Source organism: Myotis nattereri (genome assembly GCF_964212035.1).
Source record: "Myotis nattereri genome assembly, chromosome: 12".
Classification (NCBI taxonomy): Eukaryota; Metazoa; Chordata; class Mammalia; order Chiroptera; family Vespertilionidae; genus Myotis; species Myotis nattereri.
The window spans coordinates 81,025,209-81,045,673 of NC_138087.1; the positions used below are offsets into that span (position 1 = coordinate 81,025,209).

At 69.6% G+C, this 20,465-nt stretch overlaps 1 protein-coding gene across 1 annotated transcript in view; it reads right to left on the reverse strand.

Annotated features, from left to right (window-relative positions):
- SARDH (sarcosine dehydrogenase) overlaps positions 1 to 14,553 on the reverse strand; it is a gene marked incomplete at its 5' end in the record, with an annotated part of 35,722 nt that extends 21,169 nt beyond the window's left edge. The window contains 12 exons of the mRNA XM_081103309.1: positions 1,014 to 1,127; positions 2,315 to 2,398; positions 3,502 to 3,643; positions 5,147 to 5,237; positions 5,517 to 5,603; positions 7,669 to 7,798; positions 8,668 to 8,772; positions 10,850 to 10,950; positions 11,095 to 11,218; positions 11,758 to 11,937; positions 12,853 to 13,031; positions 14,226 to 14,553. Of these exons, the coding sequence (XP_080959435.1) occupies positions 1,014 to 1,127; positions 2,315 to 2,398; positions 3,502 to 3,643; positions 5,147 to 5,237; positions 5,517 to 5,603; positions 7,669 to 7,798; positions 8,668 to 8,772; positions 10,850 to 10,950; positions 11,095 to 11,218; positions 11,758 to 11,937; positions 12,853 to 13,031; positions 14,226 to 14,553 (1,665 nt within the window). The remainder of the gene's footprint in view (positions 1 to 1,013; positions 1,128 to 2,314; positions 2,399 to 3,501; positions 3,644 to 5,146; positions 5,238 to 5,516; positions 5,604 to 7,668; positions 7,799 to 8,667; positions 8,773 to 10,849; positions 10,951 to 11,094; positions 11,219 to 11,757; positions 11,938 to 12,852; positions 13,032 to 14,225) is intronic.
- Between the last annotated feature and the right edge of the window lie 5,912 nt (positions 14,554 to 20,465).

The window sequence follows — 20,465 nt, forward strand, 5'->3', positions numbered from 1 at the left end:
TTCGATTCTGGTCAAGGGCACGTACCTTGGTTGAGGCTCCTCCCTGGCCCGGGCCTAGGTCAGGGCACGTGCAGGAGGCAACCCATCGATGTGCTTCTCTCACATCGATGTTTCTGTCTTGCCCTGTCTCCTCCACGCTCTCTAAAAACCCTCGCGTGAGGATTAACAAAAAAGTATGAGGAGTTTCGAGGCGCGAGCACGGAGTTCCCCGCCCAGGCGCTCCTGAGTGAGGCCCCGTGTCTGCGCAGGTCGCCGGCCCAGGAAGCGGGCTGTGCGGCGTGACCCTCAGCACTGCGTCCCTCGGGGTGCCTCCCGGGCCTCCCTGGGCACTGGGACCCCGGCTCGGGCCGTGGCTCCACTCCTGCACAGAGGCACCCGTGAGCGTCAGCCCGCCTCTCCCGTCAGCCGCGTGTGTGGACACAGCGACGTTCCGCTTGTGACTTTACCACGTGGCCAAGAAGCCGGCCTGGTGCGTCCTGCACTGGCTGCCCCCGAGAACGCCCATCACCTCCACCCCACAGAGTGGGGGCCCGGCTCTCGAGCGAGGGGCAGTGAGCCGCCAGGTGCCGTCTGACCAGCCTCCCCGCCCTCGTGTGGAGCGAGGGGCAGCGAGCGGCCTGGACCACGGACCCTCCCCAGCGGCTCTGCTCTGCCGCCCCAGGGTCTGCTCTGGGGAGAGGCCCTGCGCTGGGCCCGGAAGGAGGGGCTCATCACTAATAGAGCCGACACGGCTCCCAGTTCTGGACGAGGCTCAGAGGGGCCAAGGCCCCGACCTGGGGCCACACAGCCAGACCCAGGCCCGCTGCCCGGAGTGGTACCGCTGCCCTGGGCCTGGCTGCTGGACGAGGGAGCAGAGGGGGAGGGGACATCACCTGACTCCTGGCAACTGAGTCAGCCCCAACGGGGATGGGACGGAGCCAGGAGCTGGGCAGCTCTGCGGGCCAGGAGGGCCGGCTACAGAAGCCCGTCTCTTACTGGGGGGAGCGTGGGGGGGGCGGGGCACAGCGACTCACCACCTCGTGGTGGGGCGGGAAGTCGAAGGTGTACTCGGCCCCCAGCAGCCGGTTGTAGGCGTGGTCCTGGTGCGCCTGGTGCCCGTAGGCCCCGTAGTAGTCGTAAGGGAGGACCTGGGGAAGGAGCCTGCTCGTCCTGGTCCCGCCTGTCCTCCCGCCTCCCCCCACACAGATCCGGCCTGGCAGGCACCGGCTGGTCCCACAAGGACAGACACACAAGACCCATGAACCCGCACGAATGACACCTTAATCACTGAGCGCCTGCGTGGTGGTGGGTCTTTGAGCCCGTGGGGGCCCCAGGGGGATGGAGAAGAAAGTAGGGGAAGTCAAGGTGCGGGGAGAAGGGGAGGCAGGAGGGGGTCCACCAGGACCTCAGGGCTTTCGACTCCACGCCCAGGCAGTGGGGGGCGGCCAGGGATGGGGATGAAGAGTGGGTGGCCATGGCAGTCGGGGACCAAGTCCTGCTCAGAGTCCCTCCTCTCCTAGGAGGAGGGTCCTGCTACGGGTGAGGACCCTGAGGCGCGGGGACAGGACGACCTGTCCCAGGCGAGGGCTCCTGGTGGGTGGCACCCGGGCGGCCCTGGGCTCCTGTGTGGGGAGGTGGGTCCCTACAGGCCTCAGGAGGAGGGACGGCGCCCGTGGGGCTCAGACCGAGCGGAGGCGTGCGGGAGCTCTGGCTCCGGCTCCCCTGTCGATGGCCCGGAACACTCCTGGGGATGTGGGTTGCTATGGAGACGGAAGGGGCGGCGCTGGGAGGGGATGGCAGGATATACAACGGGAAAGGGGTTTTCATTTGTTCCCATCAGGACCAGCTACCTCCCCACCGGCTGAAAGCCTCGCGTGCTGCCTCGAGGACCCCCCAGGGGCTCACAGACAGGGCGGTCTGACTCTTCTCTGAGGGCCTGGGCCCCTGGGGGGCACTGAAGGGGGAGGCCCAGGAGGGCGCCCCGAGGCCAGGGTGGTTGAAACCCCAGCTCAGAAGCCGACACACAGAAGCACAGCTTCCTGCGAGGCCCTCCCACTCTCACAAATGAGCAGTTGCAGTTGCCAAAAATATGTGAACCCGATTCCGGGGAGACACTGATTTCTCCTGCAAACCGGGGCACGTGCCCGGCCTCGCCGTGGGCACCAGCTTCCCGGGGCAGGGCCCTGTGGGCGAGGGTACCTGTGGGGGCCTCTGTGAAGCCAGTGCCCCGAGCCACAGGCAGCCGGACGGGCTCAGCGCCCGAGGCGGGCCGGGCAGGACTGCAGCCCCTGGCGGGTGGCGGGTGGCGGGTGAGGGAAACGTGGGGGCTGCTCACCGGGGCCGCGCCTCCGGGGTTAAACCATCCTGGCCGCTCCCAGCCGTGCCGCTCCTGGAACACACAGCCTCGCGCGAGGAGCTCCTGCGGGAGGGGGGACAGCACCCTTCACGCCGGGCCGACGCCCCCGGGCAGGGCAGGCAGCGACCGAAGCTGCCACTTCACACCCCGGGGCGTATGGGGCCCAGAGATCCTGGCCGGAGCCGGACACAAGCCCACGCGCCCCCCAGGCTCCCCCCCAGCGCCCTCCCCACAGACCCCCAGCTGTACCCTCTGCTGAGGCTGAACCGCTGGCCTCCCACTGCCACGTGGAAGCCCCGAGCCCAGGGCGACTGTGCTTGGAGATGGGGCCTCTGGGAGGGACTGGGGTGAAAGGAGGTGGTGAGGGGGAGGCCTGTCCTTCCAGAGACTCGACCCTGCTCTCTGTCCCCCACGCGCGGACAGGAGGGCGGCCGTGCAAACGCTGGGAGAGCCGGTGGGCGGGCGCCTGGGCCTGGGCCGGGGCCTCCAGGCCTTGGGAAGTGAGTTCTGTGCTTAGGCCGCAGCCGTGATAGTGCGTGGTGGTGCGTGGTGGCGCGTGGTGGTGCGTGTGGCGCGTGGTGGTGCGTGGTGGCGTGTGACGGTGCGTGGTGGCGCGTGACTGCGTGGTGGTGCATGTGGCACGTGGTGGTGCGTGTGGCGCGTGGTGGCGCGTGACGGTGTGTGGTGGCGCATGACTGCGTGGTGGTGCGTGTGGCGCGTGGTGGTGCGTGTGGCGCGTGGTGGCGCATGACTGCGTGGTGGTGCGTGTGGCGCGTGGTGGTGCGTGGTGGCGTGTGACGGTGCGTGGTGGTGCGTGACAGTGCGTGGTGGTGGCCCTGCAACCCCACTGCCAGGTGTGACCCAAGAGGAACGGCAGCGGGGACTCTGCCATGGCGGGAGGACAGGCATGGAGCAGCTGCGCACGCAGGAGCGCGTCTCCTCCGCGGGCCGGTCGGATGGCGCCCACCTGCCCCCAGAACAACCCCTCTGCCCCCCGCCCCCCACCAGCGGTCAGGGAAGACCCCAGGTGCGTGCCCTGAGCACCTCCCATTAGGAAGCGCCTGGGAATGAGCGAGCCACCCCCTCACCAGCCGCCCGCAGGTGGGGCCCACAGGCACTGCCTCCCGGACACCCCCTCCCGAGAGTGAGCCGGCCGCCAGGCGCACCTCGTGCAGCGGGTCGGTCCTCATGTTGCGGCCCGCCAGCGGCTCGTCGTGGGGGAAGACCACGGCGTAGTTCTTGGCATAGGACTCGTGGCTGCGCTCGCGGATCCAGCGGCGGTGGTCCGTGAGCGAGTGATGGAAGCGCCTACACGGGTGGAGGCCCCGTCACTGCTGTGGGGGCCGAGGACCAGGGACCCAGGCAGAACCCCCCCATCCCCACCAGAGCCCCTACCCCCCCTCCCCCCGACCCGGGAGGCGTCCGCGGTCTCTCCTGGGCTGTGTGGCCCCTACAGGAGAGTGAGCCCAGGAATTCACTCCTCCCCCAGCCACCCCCCCCCCAGCTCTCAGGGGTGCCCTCTGCCTCCAGCCACACACCAGCCCTGGGAAGGCGCTGGGGAGGGAGCCAGACCCGGCAGCCGGGGTGGACAGGCCTTTGCTGCCTGGGACACTGGTGCGCCAAGGCCACCGGTGAGGCAGGTGTGGGCCCAGTGGGTCTGGTTCCAGCCAGAGGCGGGGGGGGGGGGGGGACGACAGCCGCCAGCCCGGCCGGGTCGGACGCGGGCCCCTGCCCCTGCCGGCAGCACTGGGTGACCTCAGGCAGGTCCCCTCCCCCCTCGGTGCCGCCTCCTTGCTGTTCGTAGCAGGCGGGCTTGGACCGGTCCATCCCCACGGCCCTCAGATCCCTCATTCGGGAACATGCCCCTCCTGGGAGAGCACGTGGCACAGCCCCGGCGGATGCCAGGCAACAGCAGACCACGCGCCAGGCGCCCCGAGGAGGTGGCCACTGGGGCGTCTCGGTGCCTGTCAGCCCGTCCCCGGGGGCCGGACACCCCCACGGGCGTGATGTCCTATCAGGCTAGGAAGGGAGGAGGCGAGCAGAGGAGCGGGCGTGCTGAGCTGAGCCTGTACCCTGCACCCACCGGCAGCGGGGTGTCCCGGGGGGCTGTCTGCCAGGAGCAGGAACAGCAGAGCTGCCTGAACACAGAGCGGCCCCCCAAGCTGTGGCCAGGACGGCGGCCTGGGGACAGAGCCCGGCCCACGGGCCTCACTGCCCAGGCCTGTCTGGGGACACTTGTGTCACCAGCCCCGACTCGCGGGCAGCTAGGACACCCCAGCCCTGACCTGTGCCCCGCGGCCTCTGCACGGGTTTACTTAGCGCCGCCGGGCGCAGGGCTCGGGGGAGGGTGTACCGGCGCCGACCGAGCAGCGCACGCACCTCACCCAGGTCACAGGGAGGACACTGCTCGGCGTGGGGGCGCCTGGCTCCCAGCCACGCACACGCACCAACACCCAGCTCAGCCCCGCCCCCGGCAGCCGGCGCAGCCCCTTCCGCCCAGGCCTCGGCCTCCCATCTGCGGAGGGGGAGGATCTGACCCCCCTGACCCCGGAGCTGGCCAGCGGGCCAGGCAAGGCGCTGGGACTAGCGGTCCTGGAACTTGTAAGGGGCCGTGGAGCTGCCAGACCCAGGCAGCCTCATCCCCGCCCCCTCCTGGCAGCCTTCCTCCCTGTCCTCCCTCACTGCCTCCTCTTCCAGGAAGCCCCCCAGGTTTCAGGGAGGGCTCCTTTCTCTCTAGCCCTGGCTATCTACCCAGGTCCCAGGGCGGCGGGGGAGGAGCCACCCCTGCCCGCCAGTGTCGGGTGCACTCGCCTGATGTCGTAGCCGTACATGTCCTTCTCCGGGCGCCCATGGACGATCCAGTGGGCCAGCTCCTGCCCGCAGCCGCCGCCCAGCATCATTCCTGCCGGGAGGGGAGCCACAGTCTGCAGCCCATCTCAGAGCTGCTCGCCCCATCCCGGGCCCTCCCATCCCCCGGGATCTCACACCTGGGGCGCTGCAGGCCTCCCAGCAGGACCTCACCCCGTCCCTGCAGGCCTCTGTCCCCATCCCTGTGGGCACAGGGCTCCTGGCCAGCCCTCACCCCACCTGGGGGAGCCCCTCACCCGCCTAGGGGAGCCCCGGGAGCTGAAGGAGAGACCACGGTGCGGGGGGGGGGGGCGGGGGGGCTGCCCGGACCCACCTGCGCTGTTGAAGCCGCAGCCCAGGAAGAAGCCTCGGAGCTCGGGCGCCTCCCCCATCAGGGGCTTGTGGTCGGGCGTGAAGGACTCTGGAAGGAAGGGCAGCCTGAGCCCCCCAGGCTGTGTGCCCCTGGGGTGGGGTCTCCCGAGAGGGCAGGGGTGGAGGCAGGGGTCTGCACATGCTCCTTCACCCAGACCCTCCCCGTCCTGAGCGCCCACTCAATGCCACTTCCTCCAGGGAGCCGCTCGGATGGCTCCGGCCGCATTTACAGCTACACTGACAGCTTTGCCGTAAGGCAGATACTTTCAAAACAGCGCGGCTCAGTGCTGAGCGTCAACCTATGAACCAGGAGGTCACGGCTCGATTCCCGGTCAGGGCACAGGCCCGGGTGGCAGGCTCGATCCCCAGTGTGGGGCGTGCAGGAGGCAGCCGGTCCATGATTCTCTCTCATAGAGGTTTCTCTCTCTCTCTCCCTCTCCCTAAAATTAAAAAAAAAAAAAAAATTGAAAAGGAGAGAGGCCAGGGCTGCTGACCCTGCGGGCGCTGGAATGCAGTGGCGGCCGCAGGAAGTCCTGAGCCTCGGGCCGTGAGGACACTCCGGCGGAAGCAGTTTCCGGGGTCAGGGTCTTGTGAATGTTTAACAAAGGACCCAAGGCTGAGCCACACGGAGATGCAGGGCCCGGGCCCTCCGGGCAGGGCAGGCAGACCCCATCCTGGCTCCGACCTCCCGCCCAGGAACAGAGCTCTGCCCGCTACCCCCCTCCCTGCTTCCCCGAAGGCAGGGGCCTGGGGTTCCCCTGCTCCGCTCCAGAGGCCAAAGGCCCCTGGCCGTGCCGCCCCCTGGCTGTGCCGCCCCCTGGCCGTGCCGGCCCCTGGCCGTGCCGGCCCCTGGCCGTGCTGGCCCCTGGCTGTGCCGCCCCCTGGCCGTGCCGCCCCCTGGCCGTGCCGCCCCCTGGCCGTGCTGGCCCCGGGCTGTGCATCCTCTGGCCATGCTGCCCCCTGGCCGTGCCGCCCCCTGGCCGTGCTGGCCCGGGCTGTGCATCCTCTGGCCGTGCCGCCCCCTGGCCGTGCCGCCCCCTGGCCGTGCTGGCCCGGGCTGTGCATCCTCTGGCAGGGAGAGTCGATTTCCCCAGACACTTGCGGGCTTGCCGCTGGGAGACAGACCCCAGACGCCTCACACACATCCCCCCAGGCGAGGCTCCTGGGGGCGATGACTCCTCTAATTAGGCTGAGGCTCGGGTTATGTGCGCTGGGATGGTTTCCAGCCTGCGTTTCTCACTGCCACGTCCCCTCCCCCGGAGGCTGTGGGGGCGGTGAGTCATCGCCTGCTCCCCGAATCCTCCCCCTGTGGTCGCCCTGCACCCCGGCCTCCCGGAGAGGCGGCGGCCCTCACCAACGCTCCTGTCGGCCCTGGGACAGCTCCGCGGGGCCGTGCGGACACCAGTGTGCGGGCCGGAGGCTGGGTGTCCCGTAGGCCACGGCCCTGGGCCGGACCCTTCCTCCCGTCCTGCCCCGCCTCCCGCGTGTCCTGTGGACTGGCTGTGCCCCGGCTTCTGGGGACTCACTGCAGTTTGCTGGCCAGGCCCGCGCCCTCGCCTGTGTGTGGCTTCTCCTCGCTCCGTCCCTGCTGGGTGGCCGTCACCCACCTCACAGATGACGGCACCGAGGCACAGAGAACTCGGGACCCCTTTGGGCAGCGCGGCACCTTGCAGAGCCTCCCCCACAGCCCTGAACTGGGCGAGCGCCCCCTGCATCAGCTGGGCATTAAACAGGCCCCGTGTGCGCCCGAGGGAGGGGGACGCCCCATGACCTGCTCCCCCTCAGGGCTCCATTGGGCTGTCCCTCCTCTGGGCAGGCACCCAGCAAGCACCCCTGTACTCCCTGCCCCAGCGGCTGTAGCCACCTAACCGTCCGGTCCCGCCTGCCAGGCAGCGTGGGGCTGCCCGCTCGACCGAGGGGCTCACCCTGGGGCGGAGGCAGCCTGGCCGCGTGCCCCTCGGGACACATTCCTGCCCCGCCATGCGCAGGCCCTGGCCTGCAGGGAGGGTAAAGCAGTGCCCACCACCAGGGCTGCTGGAGAGGCCACAGGAAGCAGAGGGACCCAGCAGGGCAGCCTCCAGGGCCAGCCCCCCGCCCCCAGGCCTCCCGCTCACCTGGGCCGCAGACCGTGGACTTGACCCCCGTCTTCTCCAGCACGGGCACCCGGTTGACGGCCCCTTCGATGTGCTGGGTGAACACGTCCCAGTCCAGGTCGAAGAGGCCGAAAGCAAACTTGTCCGACACCTGGGGAGGGCCGGACCTGCCTGTGACGCCACCCGTGGGGGGTGCAGCTTCCCCTCAGGTGAGTGACAGCTGGGCTGGTCCCCACAGCTGCCCCCAGCTTGTCCCCCCCTCACCGCCCATCAGCAAGGCCTGTCTGCCCTCTGGTCCCCCAGCTCTGCCCTTGACCGTTGCCGTGGCCTCTGCCTGGAGGCCCCGTCCCCGCCCACCTCCATCACGCTCTCCTGAGTCTCATCACGCCCACTGGCTCTGAAGCTTCCTGTGGGTCCCGGTGGCTCCTCTGTGGTCTGCAAAGCCCTGCACGAGCCAGCCCAGCCCCCAGCTGCCGCGCGGACCTTCCTTCACTCTAGGAGGGCAAGCCTGACCTCAGGGCCTCCACCTCCCCCCGCAGCTCCTCTCCCGTGTTCTCCGCGGGGCCCTGCTCAGGCGCCCCCTCCTCGAGCGAGCGCGCTCAGTATTCCTTTGTTTGAATATTGTACGTCTCCCCACCAAAATACAGGTCCCCTGGGACAGGGACTTTTATCTTCGTCTCCCTGTTTCCCCAGAAAGTAACACAGAATCTGACCCAAACGGGTCATGATCCATTCAAGCTGTGGACTAAATGCATGGAAATGAGAGGGCAGCCACCCGCGCCTGGGGGGGCCGAGGGGGCGGGGCACGGTGTTGCTGGCTGACGGACAGAGGACTTGAGGGGAGCCCTCCCCTGCCGGCAGGCCAGGCGCTCGGGTCAGGGAGGGCGGGTCTGACCCTGTGGGCCGGGGGCCTGCGTGGCTCAGTGCCACCAGGAGCTGCAGGCGGAGGCTCCCTGGCGGGAGGCTTCTCCACACGGAGACACAGCCCCACCCCACCCCCCCATTCCCTCCGAGTCGCACCTCCTCCCAGAAGATGGGATTGGGCTCGTAGCCACCCACGGACAGGGCATCCCCCTGGAGGCGGAGGTAGACCGAGGCGTCGTGGTCACGGACGTTGGGCATGTTCTGGAAGGCAGAGCAGAGGCCGTGGGTCAGCCAGGGCGGGCGCGGGGCCCCTCACCTCCACCAGGCCCAGGCCCACGGCGGGACCACCTGCCTCCTCCTCCCATAGGACCCTGAGGAAGAGGGGACCCGGGGCCTCGGGTTACACGGGGGACAAACCAGCCCCCTTCAGGCCTCTCCTCCCCAAACCCAGGACATAGCAGCGAAGGTGTGCAAAGGAGGGAGGTGGGAGGGAGGCGGAGAGAAGGGCACAGCCCCCCAGAGGAGAGACCAGCACGTGGGGGGCCCCAGCACTGCGGGAGGTGCAGAGTGGATGGGGGGCAGGGCCACAGCCGGGGCTTGGGGTGGGGAGATGGAGCAGGGGCAGCAGTGCCCCCCTCTGTACCTCCAATCTGCTGAGACAGAGCGGGCGGCACACCCAGGTCCCTCTGCAGGGGGTGAGGCGGAACGCGTGTGCGCATGCGTGTGAGTGAGCGTGAGAGAGTGCGTGTGCATGAGTGTGAACAGCAGGGTGGGCGAGGGTCCCCGCTATGCCCACCCCACACAGCCGAGGCCTGGCCCTGCCCTGGGGGAGCCCCGAGGTCTGAGGCTGGAGAAGGGGAGCCCAGAGGCTGCAGGTTGGGGGGAGCCGTGGGCTGCCATCCCCGCTGGACAGTGGACTGGGCACTCCTTATAGAGACCCGGAGTGGCCCGGAGACGCTCCAGACGCTGGCGCCAGGGGCCCTCATTGCAGAGGAGGCTTCGGCCCGGCCGGCGGGGCTCCGTGGCTGAGTGTCGACATGTGAACCAGGAGGTCACGGTTCGATTCCCGGTCGGGGCACAGGCCCGGGTTGCGGGCTCCAATGACTCTCATTGATGTTTCTATCTCTCCCGCCCCCCCTTCCTCTCTGAAGTCAATAAAAACATATTTTTAAAACTAGTAGGTGATAGAAAGACGGAAGAGACAGATACCGTTTGTGACAGCTCAGTGGAAAACTGGGCAACCAGAAAAAGTACGATTTACAACCGACTCCAGGGAACAGGAAGCCGGACACTGACCGCCCGGGAGCCAGCACGTTAACGTCGCCCTATCGCAGGCACTGACCACGGGCCTAACCAAGAAGCGAAGCAGGACACGGTCCCGCCAGGACGCAGCAGGCGTGGGGGAGCCCGCCGCCCCTCCGGAGCCCCGCCAGGGACGGGACGCAGCCGGGACCCCGTGAGTGAGAGCGAGTGCGTGCAGGCTGCGGTCAGAGGCCAGAGGCCGGCTCCTCTCCCAGGTCCCGACTCCGAGGTTCGGCCTCAGGGGGCCGGCCTTCAGCCCCAAATCCCCTCTTTCCTCCTGCACAGCCTCCGAGGTTCTGGGGCTGGTGCGGGCACAGCCTGGACCCCCCACGGCACACGGGGTGACTGAAGGAGTAGCCCAGCCTGGCTCTGACCTTGAAGTTCACAGAGGGGCCCTGGCCAATGGCTCAGCTTCTCCCGAGAGGCGCCTGGAGGTCAGGCAGCAGCGGGACCAGGGCTGCCTACGTCCTGGCGCTGTGGACGCCCTGGGCGCCCCTGCCTCGGACACAGCCCGGCCCCCTCTGCCAGTCCCCAGCGCCAGCTCAGCCCGCCGGAGCCCACGGCGGTCTGAGGACGCCCCCTGGTGGCCACCCAGAGCTCTCCCCGCAGAACGGGGCCTCGCTCGTCCTGCTGCTGAGCTGGGTGACCTCTGCCCCGGCGCCCACTCAGGGGGGACACAGAGCAGCCTGAGGAGGGGTGCCCTCAATTACAGGAACTCCATGAACCGGGGAACCCTGTCAAGGGGGACCCCTTCCCTTCCAGTGACCGAAGGGAAGCAGGCGAGTCCGGGGCAGGGCCCAGGCTCCCCAGGCTCCCAGGCCTCCGTGCTGGGCCGGACCCTACCCAAGGGCAGCCTCGCCTCCCTGTCCCCACCCAGACCCCCCGGCCCGCGCTCCATGCTCCCGGCCGGCCCTCTGCCGCCTCCAGACGCGCCTCCACGGAGCGCCAGCCGCGACCGGACCACCCACGTGTAAGTGCTGAGCCCCGACCAGGCCCGCGCCCCCCGCCAGCCCCCGGGACCCGGCTCGGCGCCTACCTGGATGCCCTCGATGCGTTCGGTGACCACGTAGGCGTGGTGCATGGCCACCAGCGGGACCTTGACCCCCGCCATCCGGCCCACCGCGTCCGCCCACACGCCTGCGGGCAGAGGCGACCGGTCAGCTCTGTGCCACCCTGTCTGCCCCGACCCCGGGCCCCCCGGCGGCCCCCCGGCGCCCTCCCCCCGGAGAAGGGCCGGTTAGAGGGCAGCCAGCGGGCCGCGCGGAGGCGGCCCCGTCCCACCTGCACAGTTGACCACGCAGGGCGTCTGGATGGCTCCGTGCTCCGTCTCCACGGCCGCCACCCGCCGCACCCCGAAGTCGTCCGTCCGCACGCGGATGCCCGTCACGGGGCAGTTCTCGATGACCTGGGAGCGAGAGGGGCTGCCACCCGGGGCTCTCGCCCCCCAGCCCGACGGGACGGGGACCCTGCTGCCGACAGGCCAGGCTTCGGCGACGCTCCCGGGAACGGGGCCACCCCAGCCCTGGGGGCTACTCCACACACACTCCTTCGCCTGGAGACCTCGGCCCCACACGTGGCTCTTTGCCATAAAGTGGCTTAAAAAAGGCTCATTTGACTAGAAGATGTTTCCGTCTACCGTGTGGTCTGAGGGTCACGCGGGCGGCGGCCCCACCGACAAAAGAAGGTAAAGGCCACAGAAGAGGGTGGGGAGGCACTGGCCCCGCGGGGCAGGAACGCGGGGAGTGGGGGGGTGGGGGTACCCGGGGGGGGGTACCCCGCTGAAGCGGCATCGCTGCCTGCGCAGGAGTGGCCACACGGCGGAGAGGTCCCGCCGGCCCAGGCCCGCAGCAGCGAGGATGGCGCCTGCCCCTGCCTTCTGCTCCCGGGCCCGTAGCAGGAGGGCTGGGCTGGGAGCAGGGCACCCAGGCCGGGGGCCACCGGTACCTGCGCTCCCCGGGCAGTGGCGGCCCTGGCGAGGGTGGTGCAGGTGCCGGCGGGGTCCATGGTCCCGTCGTGCGGCACGTACAGGGTCCCGTAGAGGTCGTCCACGTTCATCAGCGGGTACAGCTTCTTGGTCTCCGCCGGGCTCAGCACGTGGGACTCCACGCCGTAGGCCTTGCCCAGCTAGGGGCCCAGGGACAGTGACTGAGCCCTCGGAGCGAGCCCTTCCGGCCACTGTCCCCCCCGCCCGGCTCCGAGGGTCAGCCCTGACCCCTCCTCCAGGAAGCTCAGCCGCCAGGGCCCGGGCACCACCCAGACGACAGACCCCGCTGCCTGGCGTCTCCGCCTCCACGGTCCCATTTCACAGTGAGCGGACTGCGGCTCAGAGGCAGGCTCCTCCCACCAGGGGCAGCACCAGGGTTTCACCAGATCTGTCGGGGCTCCCTCCCTGCAGGGCGCACCCACCCACAGGACCCCCACCCTGCAGGGCGCACCCACCCGCACGACCCCCACCCTGCAGGGCACACCCACCCACAGGACCCCCACCCTGCAGGGCACACCCACCCATAGGACCCTCACCCTGCAGGGCACACCCACCCGCACAACCCCCACCCTGCAGGGCACACCCACCCACACCAGCCCCCACCCTGCAGGGCACACCCACCCACACGACCCCCACCCTGCAGGGCACACCCACCCATAGGACCCTCACCCTGCAGGGCACACCCACCCGCACAACCCCCACCCTGCAGGGCACACCCACCCACACCAGCCCCCACCCTGCAGGGCGCACCCACCCACACGACCCCCCACCCTACAGGGCACACCCACCCATAGGACCCTCACCCTGCAGGGCACACCCACCCGCACGCCCCCCACCCTGCAGGGCACACCCACCCGCACGACCCCCCACCCTGCAGGGCACACCCACCCACACGCCCCCCACCCTGCAGGGCACACCCACCCGCACAACCCCCACCCTGCAGGGCACACCCACCCACACCAGCCCCCACCCTGCAGGGCGCACCCACCCACACGACCCCCCACCCTACAGGGTGCACCCACCCGCATGACCCCCACCCTGCAGGGCGCACCCACCGACATGAGCCTCTTGTACTCATCCAGGCGCTGCCGGTTGGACGCGATGAACAGGCCCCCGTTCTGGATCCAGCCCGTGTGCAGCCCCGTCTCCTCCTCCAGGTCGCGGCTCACCACGCGCCTCGTGTGCGCCAGCAGCTCCACCTCCACGTCGCTGGGCCGCAGCTGCCACAGCAGGCCTGGCGGGAGGGGCACCGTGGGTCCCAGTGCAGTAGCTGCACCCTCCCCCGGGCCCGGCCCCGAGAATCCGGCAGCGCCGGCCCTTATCACCGACCACAAGCAGCCGAGAGGCTGGCAAGGAAATGACAGGTTCCAGGCTGAGCTTTAGGACAGGCCTCCTGGGCCTCGGGCAGCTTGGAGAATGACACCAAAGGCTCCATTTAGAGAGTGCCTGCTGGGTGCTGGGTGCCAGGTGCTGGGTGCTGGGTGCTCTGTGCCATGTACCGGGTGCCATGTGTTAGGTGCTGTGTGCCATATGCTGGGTGCTGTGTGCCATGTGCTGGGTGCTCTGTGCCATGTACCGGGTGCCAGGTGCCAGGTGCCGTGTGCTGAGGCCTGGGCTGAGCCGTCCCGGGGGAAGGGTGGCCTGTGAGGCTGGATTACTTTACCCAACGCCCCTCACCCACAACCGCAGAGCGAGTCTGGGAATGGAGGCTGGGTGAGGCCGAGACAGTGAGGGCCGAGGCTGACCCACTGACGGAGGGCAGTGGGGGGGTGGGGCAGAGGCTAATGGAGAGCAGTGGGGGGGTGGGGCAGAGGCTGACGGGGGGCAGGGGGGCAGTGGGGCACAGGCTGACAGGATGGGGGGAGCAGAGGCTGTGTGGCGGCCTCAGGTCACCTCCCAACATGTGTGGTGCCTGAAGACTTTCCAGCTCATGGTCAGGGACTCGCCCTCACACGGGTGATGGTGGAGGAATCGGAGTGCTTATCCCTGGGAGCTGGGAGCTGGGAGCTGGGCCCCGGGGTGGGGCGGAGGGGCGGCGCCCTGTGACGGGCACTGGTTGGTTAGGAGGGACTCGCAGGCACAGCTGGTGGCCCGGAGGACCCGTCTGAACCACCTGGATGGCCCTCCTCATCCTCCCCGCTGCCCCGGGTCCGCCCCTCACCCAGGTGACTGTCCGTGAAGGGCTTTGCTCTGAATAGACAGCTGGCTCCCAGCTCAAGTCTCAGCTTTGACCTCTGACCTCCGGGGTCCCACAGGCAGCGTCTGCTCCCTCCTCCCCCCACAGCTTCAGAGACTGGGGGACAAGCAGGGCCCCCAACCAGCCCCCCTCCCGGCTCCGCTCAGCTGCCTCTGGCCTGTGGTCCTGGCCCCTCGCTGAGTCTAGTCCCCCTCCCGCCTCCTCCCCAGCCCCCTCCCTGCAGCCGCCGACCTGCCGTGTGCCAGGTGGTCCCCGAGGTGAGGCGCTCCCGCTCCAGCAGCACCGCGCTGCTCACGCCCAGCTTGGCCAGGTGGTACAGGGTCTGGCAGCCCAGGCTGCCCCCGCCGATGACCACCACGTCGGCCGTGCTGGGCAGGGGCCGGCTTGGGCCCCGGGCGGCCGCAGGGTCCTGGGCCTCCTTCAGGGTCCGCTGGTACGGCACGCTCTTCTCGGTGGCGGGGCCGGCCCCGCTGGTCAGAGGACGTGACCCCAGGCCCTGAGCAGGGCTCCGACGAGGGCGTGTGGCAGCCGCACGCAGGGCTCGGCCCAGCGAGGCCATGGCAACGCCAGGTGTCAGCAGCTCGGGGAGCTGGGGAGAGAGTCGGGCTGGCAGGTGTGGACAGGCGCCGTGGGGGCGGGGCCCCCCCACTGTACCCCTCAGGCTCCCCTCCTGCCACAGTCCGTGTGTGCTCCTGCATCATCCACTGAGGGCTCCCTGAGGCCTGGTGCACACATGTCAGGGCCTGGCGGGGCCCAGGGCACCACGGTGGGGGCCAAAGGTCCCGGCCAGCCCAGGGAGTGGAGTGGGCAGGGCTGTGCTGGCGGGGGAGCTCTGTTGGGGCGGGGGGGTGGAGAGGAGCAGCCAAAATGAGACCTGGGAAGTGGGGTTACCCCAGGACAGGGCAGGGAGGACCGGAGGGGACCTGAGAACCAAGGACAAGAAAACACTCAGGTCTCAGAGAACACAGGACCCAGAAGGCAACCGGGCAAGGATGGGGGTGGGGAGGGGCTGTCCCAACAGCCGAGAGCCCCAGGCACTTCCTGGGGTGGGGCCTGGTGACCGGGGTCTGGCACTGCAGTGTGGTGCTGGGACTGGGGAGACGAGGGAGGTGGGAGCCACCAGAGGGGACGCAGTGGCCTAGGGGTGATGAGAACAGGGGTTGGGGCTGGGATGCAGGATGGAGTCACCTGGACACACAGCCAGGAGGGCAGGAGGGGGCGGCGGTGTGCGTGGGGCGCGGGGGTCACAGGGCAGGTGGCGGGCAGCCCTGAGACAGGGACACTCGACCCCCAAGCCTGGCTCCCACACGACCCCTTGGGGAACTCCCCTCCCAACCCCAGACACAAGTCCTTTCTGCCTGGTCGGCCCCAATGCCCTTTGGGACCCGAGGAGAAGGTGAGAGGGCAGTGATGGGTCCGTCCCCTCCTCAGAGTCCTCCCGGTGGACTTCAGGGCTCACCTGGCGTCCCTCCTCCTTCAGGAAGCCCTCCCAGACCTTCCCAGCCAGAAAAATCTCTAAATTAGGAGAGCGTGACGGGGAGCCCAGCTCCTAAGGACAGAGGTGCTGAGAGGAGTCCCTGGGGGTGGGCCCGGCCCTGCCCGCGGGGGATCCCCTAGTTAGAGGAGCAGGGGGAGCTCGAGGGGTTGGCATGACCCGAAGCGCAGAGGTGAGCGTGCCTCTGCCATGAATCATCGGGAGGGATGCCAACGGACTGACGGAGAAAGGCCCGTCCACTGGGAGTGCGCCCGGTGCACCCGCCTCGCTCAGCAGATGCTCTGAGGCCACTGTCACCCAGTTGACAGGGAGTGACTGAGGCACAGGAGGCTGAACCAGGCCACTGGCCCGGACGTGGCCGCGGGGACGCAGGTCCAGGCCGTGCTTGGTGGGCTCTGCTGCCCCCTCCTCACCTCATCTGCAGGCTCACAGGGCCTGGTGTGGGGAGGGGAGGCTGGGGGCCAGGCCTTGGAGATTGGGGTGCAGGGCCCAGCTCTCGGAGGCAGGGCTGCCCTGCCCCAGCCGGGTGACCCTCTCCCAGAGGGGGTGGGGGGGGGGGACAGCAGGGAGCTGTGATCTGAGAGGCTTTGGGGGGGTTGGAGGTTGGGGCAGCGGCCCGCAGTCCTCCCCGCCCCCCTGTGCCCCAGGTCTGACACCCACCTGCCCTCCCCCGCAGGTGGCCCGGGTGCAGGGGCGCACCCCTCACGGGGCCTGAACTTACCTTCCAGGAGCCCGAGTGGCGTCCGCTGTGGAAGCCGCCTCACGTGGGTGCCAGAAACTTTCCCCGCCTGGGCACCTGCCCCCGCCGCCCCCACCGCCCTGCCCGGCCCCCGACGGCCTCTGACCCGCCTCCTCGCTCCCGGGGGGCGGCCACGGCCCCGCCCGCGCGCTGGCCAGTCCCCGCTCTCCACCCGGCCCTCCGCCTTCTCGCAGCCGCCGCTTCACCATGAACCTGCTCGCGGGCCCTCCAGCCCTTCCCACCCCCTCGCCGCCAGGGGTGCGGGTGCAGGACCCGCGGGTGCGGGTGCGGGTGCGGGGTGAGCCTCCACCACCCTGAGCCGTAGGGGCCAGGGGAGCCCCCGCGCAGGCTGCAGGGCCAAGGGGCGAGGGGGGGGGGGGCGGTCCCTGCACGGCCCTGACCCGGCGGACCCGGCGGACCTGGTGGAGGGGCGGGAGCTGGCCCAGGCCCCGCCACCGCGCCGCGGCCGGTGGTCCCGCCCACCCGGCCCAACTATCGACCGAGCGCAGCTGCCAGAGGCGGACAGATGTCCCCCAACTCCGGGCCGTCCCAACCCCGCCCACCGGGGAGCGCCCGCCCGCCTGGCGGCGTCTTCCTTCCTGAGCAGCGGAACTGGGCCGCCCCGTCGCTGGCCAGTCCCCCCTCGCCCCGCCCCTGCCCGGTCCCTGACCAGTCCCTCCTCGCCCCGCCCCTCCCCCCGGCCAGTCCCTCCTCGCCCCGCCCCTCCCCCCGGCCAGTCCCTCCTCGCCCCGCCCCGCCCCTCCCCCCGGCCAGTCCCTCCTCGCCCCGCCCCCCCCCCCCCGCCAGTCCCTCCTCGCCCCGCCCCCCGCAGCAAGGCCGGCGCTGTCCCCCCTCTCCCCGCCCCGCCCACCACCCAGGACGCGCCGCCCAGACCGGGACCCGCTGGGGCAGCGGCCTAGAAGGCAGCTCCGAGGAGGGCGGCAGAGCGGGACTGCGAACCCCGAAGCCCCATCGCCACCCCCCGGGGATGGGTTGGTGGCCTCACTTCCTCCCGCTAAGACAGGGGTCCCAGGGGTCCCAGGCTGAGCTCCCGGGAGGGGCCCAGGCCAGCAGGACACACACACACACACACACACACACACACACCGCCTTCTGCGGGCCCTTGGGGAGGTGGCCCAGAGCCTCAGCACGCAGGCCGGGCCCCCTGCCCTTGCCCACCCACAGGGCGGCGCTCACTGCCTTAGCCGCAGGGCAGTCTGGCTGCCCCCTCCCCGCCTGTGCCCCTGCGCCGCCTGCTTCCTGCCCTGCAGAGCGCCCATCCCCCGGTGACGGTGGCGGGGTGGCCCCTGGGCCTCTGGCTTTCCCACTGCACAGCGCCTGGCTCCCGGGACAGGGATGCCGCCCTCCACGCTGATGTTGGGGGAACGGGGAGGGGGGTGGGGAGCCAGCTGCCTTGGCCACACAGCAAGGCAGACAGACCAGCCTAATGGCCAGGGGCAAGGTGCCTGGTGCAGGCAGGGGGGGCGCCCAGAGAACTCCCGGCAGGACACGCACACCTGTGCACGTGCAGCACGGGAAAAGGTGCTGACGGAGAACAGTCCCGGTGGCCCCACTGGGTTAAGTTACGGCCAGTGGACAGCAGAGGCATGCCAGCCGCTGGGACGGATACCGTCCGTCACATAACTGGGTTCATATTGGCACCGGGCGGTGCTCCCTCTTGCTGCTCCCTGGTCTGCCCTCTGCTTCTACTGAGCACCTACTGCGTACAAAGCACGGCCTGGACTGACAGCAGGGACCCAGTCCCGGCCTTCACGGGGCTCGGGGTCCCTCCAGGAGGAAGGGAGGCTGCTGTGCAGCAGCTGCTCCCGAGCAAGGGGTCCTTCCTCCCAGCAGGAAACCCAGGAGGGTGTCCTGGAGGAGGTGGCCTGGGCTCTGGCCTGACCAGGTGTTGCCACCGTTCTGAGTCCTCACCACAGGGACAGAGCCCATCACTCACTCCCTGGCTCCGCCAGCACCAGGCTTCCTAGGGGTGGTTCGGGGTCCGGGGCTGGGAGGACACCAGCCCGGTCACTGGCGGCTGGCCTGGGCAGCCGCCTGAGTCAGGGCCGCACTCACCCGATGGGTGAAGGACAGGTCAGAGGGTGAGGAAGGGCATGGTCTGTCCTCCTGAGAACGCTGGGCGCGGTACACGGGCGAGTGACGCACTGGGCACCGCAGCCCCGGGCAGCAGCTGGGACAGCCGCCTGCCGTGGCCCCGCACACAAGTCAAGCAGCTGGTGCCAACCATCACCTGCCAAGTGGGCAGCTGTGGCCCCTGGACTTTGGACCAGGGGCGGTGGCTGAGGGCCAGCCCTGGCTGTGGTCAGTTAGGCCACCTATCAGGCCCTGGCGGGGTCTGGGGGAGGGGCGAGCCCCTCGGCTCCCCTGGGTGCTGGAGGGCACAGCTCAGGAGGTGGCCAGTCTCCAGTGAGGGGCAACCAGTCAGGGTCCTGCTGCCAACCTGCTGTACCACCTGGGGCAGGTCCCCCTGGCCGAGCCCGTTTCCCCACCGGGCAAGCAGGGACGAGAACCCTGCAGGGTCCGCTGAGGGAAGGCTCTGTACATTTACCTGTGCTGTCCTGTCCTGTTCGTGCTCTTGGAGAAAACCACGTGCCAGTCAGAAAACCACGATGTTCCCAGGCCCTGACCCTCCCCCACCCACGCAAAGCCAGACGCGCCCCTGCCTGCGTGGCCGCCCTGAGACAGCCCCTCCTGTCCGGGCCGGCCCCACCTGCAGGCCCCAGCCCGCCCTCTGCCCCGCCTGCTGGCCACGCTCCCTGCTCCCGGCACAGGGAGGCGGCTGCAGGCCGCATGCTGACTGGGCGGAAGTCCAGGGTGGAGCAGGGGGAGGGGCCAGGGGACACCGCCTGTGGCCCTGAGGGACGCTGCCTAACTGCACACGTCTGGCGGCACCTGACGGAGGAAGTGGCGTCAGCCACACCTGGCCCCGTGGCCTGTGAGCGGTGCACCTGGAGCACCCGCTGGGCGGGCAGTGAGCCCAGCATTGAGTGAGAAATGACTGTTGCCCATTGTAGGGATGGGGAAACTGAGCCAGGGCACAGCCTGGGTGCAGTGTGGCCCAGGGGAGGTTCCAGAGCACCTCGGGAGGGAGGGCGGGGTTTGCACTGCGTGCGAGCCTTTAGAAAAATGATGACAACTACCCCAACGGCCACACGAAGGCCAGCTGTTTATCGTCCGGGGTAAGTGGTGGATCTTTGGGGGCAGGAGGGCACCTTGTTCCCCCAATGCCCTCACAGGGGGCAGGTGGGACCGGCTCGGGGTTCAGCCACCTGGACACAGGCATTCCCAGGAACAGGGGCACCCCCGGCAGGTGTGGGCAGCTTCATGCGGGGCTCCCAGGCTCCCACCTCAGCCCATGATTTGCCTCGAGTGTTACTTGTGAGTGAAACAAACGTGGAGGTGAAATTGGTCGCTTGCCATGGCCGAGCCTGTGGGGGCCGGGCCCCGGCCCAGTGCTTCATGTCGTCCAGGGGCACAGCGCCCACAGTTGGGGCACCACCTCTGTCCACGGGGAGACGGATGGGGCTTCGGGGATCTCCTGACCATAGGGTGCGGGTCCCCTCTCTGAGGGTAGCGGGAGAGAGCGATGGAGACGCAGCAGCCAAGGGCACCAGACCCCACAAACACCTCCCTGCCCCAGCTCCGTCAGCCGAGCCCTCCGGGCCCCCACGCTGGCTGCCCCGGCTGTGACTACCTTTGTGGGAGGTGCCCAGAGATCTCCTATGAAAACCCAGTCTTCCCAGCTTCACCTATAAAGCTGGGCCACACCCTGGCCACACACACTCAGATGGGGCCCATTGGGTCCAGCTGGCCAGGCCCCACCCGGCCTCTTTGCCTCTGACCCCTGACCAGGACCCCCAGCCACTGGGGTGGTGGAGAGGACAGAGACAGCTTCCTCTCTCCGGCTCCAGGGGCAGGAGCACCCCCAGAGGGGACCCTAGTGGAGGCCGGTCTTGCAATGACAGAGGGGGAGGCTGAGCCTTTGCAGGGAACACCTCCCCCTGGTGGCCACGTGTGAGTACAACACCTGGGGGAGCTGACCCCAGGAGGGACCCTAAGACCAGCCTGGGGGATCCGCACTGGGAGGGGCAGTGTGGGCCCAGCCGGCTCACACCTTCTCCGCACCGGCTCTCCCAGAGGCACCTGCTCGCCGTGCTTGACGCCAAGTAGGGTTTTATTTCATCTTTTTTTTTTTAATTTATTGACTTGAGAGATG